The sequence below is a fragment of the Coptis chinensis genome, chromosome 6 (assembly GCF_015680905.1).
Source record: "Coptis chinensis isolate HL-2020 chromosome 6, ASM1568090v1, whole genome shotgun sequence".
Lineage (NCBI taxonomy): Eukaryota > Viridiplantae > Streptophyta > Magnoliopsida > Ranunculales > Ranunculaceae > Coptis > Coptis chinensis.
Genome location: NC_141461.1, coordinates 89,123,355 through 89,133,672, shown reverse-complemented (window position 1 = coordinate 89,133,672; position 10,318 = coordinate 89,123,355). Strand labels below are relative to the sequence as shown.

General features: G+C 37.4%; 1 protein-coding gene, 1 non-coding gene and 1 pseudogene across 3 annotated transcripts; 1 reads left to right on the top strand and 2 right to left on the bottom strand.

Annotated features, from left to right (window-relative positions):
• Positions 1-340: 340 nt before the first annotated feature.
• LOC147495246 (cationic peroxidase 1-like) lies at positions 341-1,625 on the bottom strand. The gene is made up of 3 exons (XM_086566438.1): positions 1,509-1,625; positions 1,139-1,336; positions 341-997 (listed from the first exon to the last, which is right to left on the bottom strand). Exons 1-3 carry the CDS (start codon positions 1,554-1,556, stop codon positions 449-451), a joined length of 795 nt encoding a protein of 264 aa, XP_086422564.1. The 5' UTR covers positions 1,557-1,625; the 3' UTR covers positions 341-448.
• A 753-nt stretch (positions 1,626-2,378) lies between these two features.
• Positions 2,379-2,462, top strand: TRNAL-CAA (transfer RNA leucine (anticodon CAA)). The gene has a single exon. It is a non-coding gene; the product is annotated as a tRNA-Leu (tRNA).
• Positions 2,463-2,560: 98 nt separating this feature from the next.
• On the bottom strand, positions 2,561-10,173 carry LOC147495244 (GDSL esterase/lipase At4g01130-like; annotated as a pseudogene). The gene is made up of 7 exons (XR_015199552.1): positions 9,797-10,173; positions 8,838-9,055; positions 8,494-8,753; positions 5,023-5,201; positions 4,789-4,896; positions 3,475-3,778; positions 2,561-3,331 (listed from the first exon to the last, which is right to left on the bottom strand). The product of XR_015199552.1 is annotated as a GDSL esterase/lipase At4g01130-like (transcript).
• Positions 10,174-10,318: the final 145 nt, after the last annotated feature.

Here is a 10,318-nt window from a genome sequence, read left to right as displayed (position 1 = left end):
CACTCCTTGCGAAGCTACCTTCAGTTGTGCCCACAAGTACTTCTCCCTCTTCATCTGGATATTGCGAATCAATGCCGCCTCATTTCTTACCATCTCATAGGCAACTGGAACTTAATGCTAATGTGGTAGACGACACTGATGGTGAGTACAGGCAGGAAAACGAAATGGGTGAAAGCAGCGGCTCCATGTCGCAATATTATGTGGATGCCATCTCAAGGTTGAAACTAATGCTAGATGGGCAAATTAGATTTGGGGAAATTTTTATCGACCCACGTCAGCACGCCATCCAATTAATTTAAAGATATGACTAAATTGAAATGTTTTGAAACCAACTGTAAAATTTGATGTATTTTTTGGTCTTTTTCTCTTTAGCTAGTAATGCATTGATCTTTGCCTCAGAACACACAGGATACTGTTGCAGTATATACAGTTTGTACACGCAGTTGTATCAGTTAAGTCTTTTACAGTTTTTCCTGATCTCCCCTTCGTTCCCCGTGAGGGGATTCAGATTCCCCAACTTAATCATGGCGTTTGCAAAGTCGGTATAGAATTTCTGTGAATCCTTGCTATATACTCTCGCTATGTCATCTGTAGATCCCCCGTTGAAGAGTTCTTGGTCAGAGTGCAGCAAACCTCTCCTATTTGTAAGTGCTTGGAAATAGTTGTTACCAAATCTGTTTGGACTTTGGTGATCTATTGATGATAAATTGTCATCTCCACCATTTGAAGGGCATTTTGACTTTCTTTCGGATGCAACCAACAGATCAACATTTGTTCCATTATATAATTGGTCACGGAATAGGACACAACGTGCTACGCCAACCGAATGAGATCCTGACAGGACTACCATCTCTTTAGTTGTGAACCCTTTATCACTGAAAGTTTTTATGAGTTCTGGAAGGTCTGCAAATGAAGAAGGGAGATTTTCGGCACCGTTCCTGTCTGCTGTTCTTGCATCCCTTCGTCCTAGCGATACTGACCATGAAGGACCTCCTAGCTGTGATACAAAACGTTGATGAATAATTTCCTTCATAATGTTGCTGTTTTAGTTTGCTGTGACAAATGTTGTATTTTTCAGGGACTAAATGGAATACTAGACGTTCAACGTTGAGCTGAAAGAAATGAGAGTAGTGCTAACCTCAACTACTGAGTCACGAGCGGTGATTGCAAGAATGTCAGCGCAAGAGACAACAGGCCCAGGACAAGCTTTGTCCACAGCATCCTTTATTTTGTCAATCAATTCAAAGCCTCTGATAGAGTTTTGATTAGGTCTTGCATTCTTCTCACTATCAATACTTGGGAGGTCATTATCCAATAGCACTCCAGCATCACAGCCCTGCATTTATATTAGTATTAGAGACTCAGTGAGTCAGTGTACAAATTTGTACACTGATGAAATTCTAATATTATTTCGAAGCAAATGAATTTTCTTCAAATAAAAAACACTTCCTATCGACCAGATACTTAGGTATTAATTACTAGCCCTGCTTGGTAAAAAATATTTATACCGCAACAAAGCAGTCATGGAAGAACATGTCTCTATTTATGGCGGACATTAAAATTTAGAGTTCGTCTACCACGAGGATATCCCTATAGGGATGCCAGCCGAGACCGTTGGATCCGAGATCTAATGGTCCGAAAATCAAAAACAAACCTATATTCTCTCTCTTCCTTTTTGTTTTTGATTTTCGGACCGATAGATCTCGGATCCAACGGTCTCGAAACACTCATCCCTATAGGGATATCCTCACTATATCAAGGACCGAAGGACATGTTTTTCTGTAGAACGACTCAGAGAGCTGTGCATTAGAAAGAGGATGCAGCATTGAAATCAAAGAAAGAGCTAATAGTAGAACACTTTTGCAGGAAGCCATGAATATTCTCAACTACATTTGTTCCTTATGGCATTGATGAGCCTCTGCCTCCTTTTAAAGTGATTTCAGAAACCAAATAACATCTTTTCGACATATTGATGAGGTTATTACACATTCGTTTAGTTAAAATATGGAATGTGGAGGATAAAGGTATTGTTGTTATCTAGTTGGATACAAGCTACAGATTATAGTATAACTGGAAAACACATGGGATATTTAGTCTGGCACTAGGGTATAAGAATGTCTATGGTTTTATCCTGTTCCTACAAATAGCTTCTGTAATTAGTGGTGAAATCACTCTGTTTCTACTCCACTGATAGTAGTGCATGAAGCAATACATATCAATATTTTGTTTCTACTATGACTATCTAATTCTGATTGTCATCTGCAATGAAAACCATATGACAGTGACATTCCGATAAATCTTGAGAGGCTGAGAGCCGAAGATTCTCTGAATAATAACTAACACTATATTTATTAACAACTCAATACACACTCACAACTGTCAGGATGGCCGAGTGGTCTAAGGCGCCAGACTCAAGTTCTGGTCTTCGTGAGAAGGCGTGGGTTCAAACCCCACTTCTGACATAATCGTTTTTTTTTCATGGATTTTTATTTATCTTTTTTTTTTCTTCATGGATTTTTATTTATCTTTTTTTTTTCGTGGGGAGGAAGGCGTGGGTTCAAACCCCACTTCTGACAACAATATAATCGTTTTTCTTCATGGATTTTTATTTATCTTGTTTTTTTCGTGGGGAGGGATAATATAGATAAACCCTACAGATAAATGGATTATTGTTAGAACTGTAAAAGATTTACTTAAGAAGCGCAAAACAAAATTTGTTCAATTACTCTGATTCGTATATTAAACCAACATGGATCACTGTGTTTATCTTAGCAACCTTTCCTCGTACAGGGCAAGACCGCCACCGATAGTGCTGTTATTCACTTTGTTTAATTACAGCACCTAAATCTGTATCAAACACGTACAGTACAAATCAACCTATGTCAAATGAAAAACAAAAAAAATAGTCTATTAATGTTTAGCAGGAAACACCTCGGACATGACTACCTCTAAAGACAGGAACCAAACAAAAGCAGCAAGAACCATTTAGCATTGAACAGAATAACAAAAAAGGAGGCCTTTTCAGCTCTTTATTGATTTCTAGCTAACATCATTTGGTTTAGCCAATGGGCTTGAGATCACAAAGCTCCTTTAATGGGAAAGGACGACGGTCAAAATAAGAGCCATTTATAATTGCAGATGTTACAAGCTTGTTTGCAGCTTCAGTTGCATGTACTCCATCCCAACTCACAGAATTGTAAGGGTCCACGACAGGCTTTTGCTGTGACATTTCTCCCTCCGATCAACTTGGTGTTTCCACAAAACACCTGAGGATTGAAATTGTAGTCACCGTCGCCTTGACCACAACAGACCTTGGTTCCATAAATAAGCCCTACAGGGTCAGATATAAAGTGAATGGTCGTCCTAATTAAAATCATGAATAGTGAATTATTAATACCAATCATTGTCACAAAAAATCAGATTTAACTTCTTCTCAGTGAAGGTTCTAGGTAGTATATAATGTCAGTATGTTACCATGATTTTTTGGGTGTCTGAAGAGCTCAAGATACACTGAATGGATGTCAACATAAATGACAGAGGCATCGGGAAGAGCTTTTCGAGTCTGACCAAGCATGTCTCTCAACATATTATTGTAGTCTGCCACAGCATTGTTGTAGGATTTCATGCAACCATACTCATCTAAGTCAGAGCTACTGTGGGGGAGCTCCACCAAGAAGGCTGGGTAACATCCAACAGGCGTGATGTCAAGTACGAAAAAAGTACGTCCACCCAAATTATATATACTGTGATATCTAAGAACAATCTTCAATTGATTTATCTCAGATTACACGAGTTAATGATAGTTAGTGAAGATGAATGATAGAAAAGTAGTTCGAATGAGATAGATTTGAAATGAAATCAAGCTCTTTATTTCTCAATAATGAATGTTTACAATCTCTTTGATTCTCTCTTTCTCTCTCCTGTTTCTAATAATGTTTTTTGGAAATTATCAAATGAATCTTTATTTTTTCTTCATCCAGTCTTTATATAGTGTCTCTAATTAGCTTTAATTCAATCAACTCTTAGCATGTGTCAATTGTATTTCTCCTTCCATTCCCGCTCAATATCTGCAAATATTTGAAATAACCACGAAATATACCGAGATATTGACCCTTATATCAATGTCTCGAGTTTTGAAATATCAGATAAAATATCTAGAAGCACGACATTTGCTCAACAACTCAAACCCCGACGTTCTATCAACCAACTTATTAATCCTTGGCATCGGATAGTAATCTTTGGGACATTTTTTGTTAACATCCATGAAATCCATATATATTCTAACCTTGCCATTCTTTTTAGGACAACAACAATATTTGCAACCCACTCTGAATTATCGAATCTCCCTGATGATCCCACATTCCAACATTTTCTGAATTTCATTCTGTACCCATTCGCGTATACCGGCCTTACCCTCCTATGTTTCTGATGAATTGGAATTGCTCCTTCTCGCATATTCAACTTATGAGAACATATCAGATGATCGATACCTAGAAGATCGGCCATCGACCAAGCAAATACATTTTTATTTGTCTTCAAGAATTCTATCAAATCCTACTTGATTTTTGAACTCATCTCTGTACCAATAAAAGTAAAGCAATTTTCATTGTTCTGACCGATATTGATTTTCTGTACTTCTTCCATTGTTTTACTTGGGACTATTTCCAATTTAGTCTTCATCTCCGATGTAAATCTAAAATCCTCCTGAAGTTTCTTGGTATCGGATTTTGAAGATGAAGTTTCAGTTAATTGCTATCTGGCGTCTTCCGAGACGCCCCCAGTATCTACCTTCTTCTCTTTCATCATACCTTTCACAGTAACAAAATTGCATTTCTTGAATTCCGACTGATCACCTCTTATCTCATGTGGTCCATAAACAGTCGGAAATCTGATAACCTGGTAGAAAGTACTTGGAACCGCTCTCATAGCATGTATCCACTTTCTTCCCAAGATAGCATTATGATATGAATGATGCTTTATAACTATGAAGTTAGTCATAATTGTTTGCGGACCCGCTCTTACTGGCAACTTAATTTCCCCCGTTGGCCTAGTAGAGGTTCCATTGAACCCAAACAGATTAAACTGTGATTCTTTCAGATGTGACTCATCAAATCCGATACCAGTATATGATTTCCAAAACAGAATATTCACTGAACTTCCACAATCAACCAAAACCTTTTGCACGTCGTATCCTTGATATCCTTAATGTAATCAATAAAGCATTGTCATGAAGTAACATTACCTTTGATAGATCATCAGGTACAAACATAATAGCTCTAGGTATGTTTGCCGATACGAGAGCAGAGTTCACTGGTATCGACTCCACGTTCAATTCTAGCACCTCTTTGACCGTCGATATATTTTCCTAGATTTTATCCCTTATAATCTTCTTTTGAGGGATAATCCCCTTATATATCATGTTGATTACCCCTAAGGTCTTATCATTTACCATAGCTATCAGTTCTTGTCTAGCATCAGCTCTGAACTCCCGAAGTTTTCCATCTCGCATTAATCTGTCCACTTCTCTGAGTAACTGTAGATATTTATTAGTTTCATGATTCTTGACTTTATGGAAATTTTAGAAAGGTTTATCTACTATTTCTCGAAGCTTGTGAGTCGGATGCTAGAAATATGATTCTTTCCCCACCCTCCTTAAAATGTCTTCCACTGTAGTATTAATGGCGATATAATTACTTGGATCCAACTCCTCTTTCGGATCTTTCAAACTTATTTTTCTGTGACGGCTGATTTTCTGATCTTGGATAAGCATCACTCGACTTTCTCTTATCGGATTTATTATAGTTCGATCTCCTCCTTGGCCAACTTATTTGATTCTGATACCTGTAATACTGGTTGAACCGATGCTGCCAAAATACATTCTTCAACTTGCACAACTTTTTCAGTTTTATCATATAACTTTCTCAGAGTTTTGATCTCGTTTTGAAGCATATACTTGTGCATATCGGAACTTGGAATAAGTCATGTCTGAAATGCCATCACTGCTGCCATTTCTGATTCATCTAAATGCTCTACGAGTTGTGCCTCTGCCTTGAAACGCGACAAGAAAGTTTTTAGAAATTCCTTCTTTCCTTGCTTGAGCTGCGAACAGAGCTGACACTTGCTTTGGTTTTATTCGATGATGACCATAATTGGTCAAAAACTTCTCTTTAATCTCCCTATAACATGATATCGACCCTTCCTGTAAAGAACAGAACCACTTCAACGCCTTCCCCTTCGGACTTGAAGAGAAAGACTTGCATAATAATGAATCTAGATAAGCTGCTCCTTTGTATATTGAAAATTGGTGTCGAAATCCAAATAGATGGTCCATCGGATCCGATGTTATTCCATCGTATTGCGTGTATTTCGGAAGTTTGAACTTCGGTGGAATGGGCATCATCTCGACACTTTGATGTATCAGATTTTTGCTGACATCGTCCGCCAATCTTTTTATCGAAGCTGAAGTTTTTTCGAGAAGCTGGTTTTGCATCATCTCCTGTATCATCTCTTTGGTGATGGGTTGTGGTATCGAATTTCGAGTATCGACAATGCTTCTGTGATTCTTCCATTTCTTATTGATGCCTTTCCAGTAAAGTGACTACCCGATTTTGAACTACTAGCTTCATCCTCTTCCCCCTGGAAATCTTTTACCACCTGACTCGGACTTCCCTTCTTCATTTCTTGATTTTCCTTAATCAATATAGCATTTTGCTTTTCCACTTCCCTTAACCTCTTCAAAACTTCTTGAAGTGATACTTGTACTTCAATGTTTCCTTCCCTATCTCGATTGCTCGTTGAAGCTCTTGTGTTCCTTGTTTGTGATTGATTATCAGCATCCCCTCGCTTGCTATTTGTTCTCTTCTTTGGAGCCATTATTATTCACTTCTCACTCTTCTTTCACTCAAACTTAGAGAACATTTCAGATTCTAAATCAAAGAAGAAGAAAATAAAAGTTTGGGTTAACTAGTATTACCCTAGGCGAGCCAATTAGGATTCCCTAGATGGGAAATTAGGGTCTCCCCTAAATACACACACAAAAAAAAGTAAACTTGGCTCGAGTTTTGAAAATCTCGCAAAGTGGGTTGACCGAATTTTTTTTGTGTGTATTTAGGGGGGAGACCCTAATTTTCCATCTAGTGGGGGGGGAGATCCTAATTGGCTCATCTAGTGGGGGGGTAATACTAGTTCACCCTAAAAGTTTTCTTGTCTTTCGATTCACAGACGGCGCCAATGTGATATCTAAGAACAATCTTCTATTGATTGATCTCAGATTATACGAGTTAATGATCGTTAGTGAAGATGAATGATAGAAAAGTAGTTTGAATGAGATAGATTTAAAATGAAATCAAACTCTTTATTTCTCAATAATTGATGTTTACAATCTCTTTGATTATCTCTTTCTCTCTCCTATTGCTAATAATGTTTTTTGGAAATGATCGAATGAATCCTTTTTTCTTCTTCATCCAGTCTTTATATAGTGTTCCTAATTAGCTTCGACTCAATCAATTCTTGACACTTGTCCATTGTCTTCCTCTTTCCTTTCCTGCTCAATATCTACAAATATTTGAAATAACTACGAAATATACTAAAATATTGACCCTTATATCAATGTCTCGAGTTTTGAAATATCAGATAAAATATTTAAAGACATGATATTTACCCACTACATATAGGCCTCCTACACTAAAAAAAAGGGTTGGTGCATATGGCTATATCGAATCCTAATCGAATAGTTTTATAATATCCGAACCCGATTCTATTCGAAATTTAATATCCAAACCCGACCCGAACCCGATTATATCCGACTAACCCGATCGAATAACACTAAAAATTCAAAAAAAGCCCAAAAAATATATCCAAATCTGAATTCGAATCCGACAGACCCGAATAAATAAACGGATACAAAAATCGACCCAAACCCGAACTATTCGGGTTTAGGTCGGGTTCGGGTCAAACCCGACCCGATTCCCTGCCCTAACTACATATACAGCCTCCTACAAAATGCATATAAATAATATTAGTAAATTAAGAAATAAATTCTGCAATATATGGTATAGCGTATCACAATTCACAACTATCTGAGTTGTTATTGTTGGATTTGTTGCTAGAAACTCGAATAGAGTTGTAGGCCATCCAAGGCAAACGACTCAACAATAGCTATTGGTCTGGTTTGACTGTTTGAGTATAATTTTAGAACCTTTTCGACTTGGCTTCACATGTTGCAACCCGAAAAGATTGTTTAGGGCTTGTATTCAGCCATTCAGGTCATAGCTAACTCGAAAAACTCAAACTTGAGTGGCAAAATCTTGGGTTGGATACTTGGATTGAAATTGGGAATCTGTTATTAAACATAGGAATACAACTTGTGGTGGCTTGGAAACAATAGTGAAAATCTCGCGTGTGCTCTCAGTTGATGATCTCAGTCCCAACTTGACTTGTGGGGATCAATTTTATTCATTCATTTATTTATTCATATTTTTTTCAAAAAGTTTCTATTCTTCTGGAGCCAATCCGTCCAGGTTGGTTCTATAGTTATGTGCGTTAGGCGGCTCAGTCTAAAGGGGGATTCAGTAGTGTGAACTGTGAAGTACTTAAAGGCACTGACCTGAACAGTCCCAGCAATCTGAGAAGCCACCTGGGGAAGATACTGCTGCACACCTGGTATTCCAATGGCTCCTAACTTGGATGTGAAGTCATTTTGGCCAATATACAGTGTAAAGCGATTTTCCAGAAATGTCCGCTGAAGGAAGTTGCTCTATACATTGTGATTTAAACAACTTGATCATTCAAAATTGCAAATTGATTCATAAACCAGTATTCAAGTAAATAAGTTGTACGGTTGTACCTGAAGGGCCAAGCTCGAGAACTCTAGCTTTAAACGCCTTCATTTGATTAAGCTGGATTCCCAAAGAAAAAGGGCTAGTGCCACTAACAAACAGGGAAGTGTTTGGAAATAACACTGTAGATGCTGATGTTGCATAGTTTGCACCATGCTTGTAATTAGATCCAATTGATAGTAGATATGGACTTAAAAATGGCCATCCTAGAGCCTGAGCTGTAAGTATCGCAAAACAAATTAATGCACTGTAAATCGCTTGAAGCAAATAAAAGCAGATAATTTAATCTAAATCACAGATTTCCGAATTTTCATTTTATTTTTCCATCTGTTCAAAATGATCTATTTGGATTGAATGCGAAGGCAAGAGTATACTATGGTTCGCTTAGATGAGCTACATTCAAGATACTAATATACTTCCTACTGCTGTATTGGAATTACGTTCATCAAATATGGAAACCAGAGCTCTGATTTCACTTTGGGTCTCTTTACTAAAAAAAAAACAGCTCAGACACTCAAAGTATGTGAGAAAATTTTATCTTTAATAAAGTTTGAGAAAGTTTGCCAAATCATATGCGTTGTGTAGAGGATATATGATTCACAGGGTCAGATCCGAGTCCGTTAACTCTGTATGATGATCATCATGTCCAAAAAAAAGAAACATCCACGGCGTCATAATATCACAAAATGTGGAGATCAAACAATTCCCCCAACACTGTAAGGTTTCCATAAACAAAATTATTCGTATATGCATGACTAGCATGTAACATGTTCCTACTTAAACAAGTTAACAACTTAAAAACAATTGTTACACCTTTCGTTTCTTGGTGCACTGGGATAGAATTACACATAATTAGATCAACATGCTTTACTCCGGGTAATTCTGTCCCAAGCGCCGAAAGATTGTGGAAACAACAATTTTTCTGATGGAAAGAGAACTCAAAAACGATAAATTCTTACTGAAGAAATCAATAATGACTCCCATCCGTAGCCCGGCCTGACGGTTTTTAAAGTAAGTCATTCCATAGGGAATAGACTGGCGGAAAAGCCGCTGAGAAACCGGCCAGTATCAGAATTGGAGTCACCAAAGTTGAAGATAGCTTGAAACTCACATTTGGCCTCACATATAGAACCCAAGAAAGCCATTGTCACCACCAACATGGCTAAGACTTGCTGGATAACAAACCAAGCACCCATTTCTAAAGAACGGATCTCTTTTTGCTAGTGAAAATTATGCACTATAGAAGCTGATGGAAGCAGAACTTACACATAAAAGGTTGCATTAGTCGTTGTACATGTGTAAACGATTGTTGTTGTTATACAAGTGTGACAGCAACACTGTACCATCACCAGTGCAAATGTGGGTTCAATATCACCTTGTTGAATGGTACAAGAAATTTTATAAGAAATTATACAAATTTAATAAGTTTATTTTGTACACTCAAGTTTTAATTTTGACTAGTTTTTGTTAAATTGTATTGA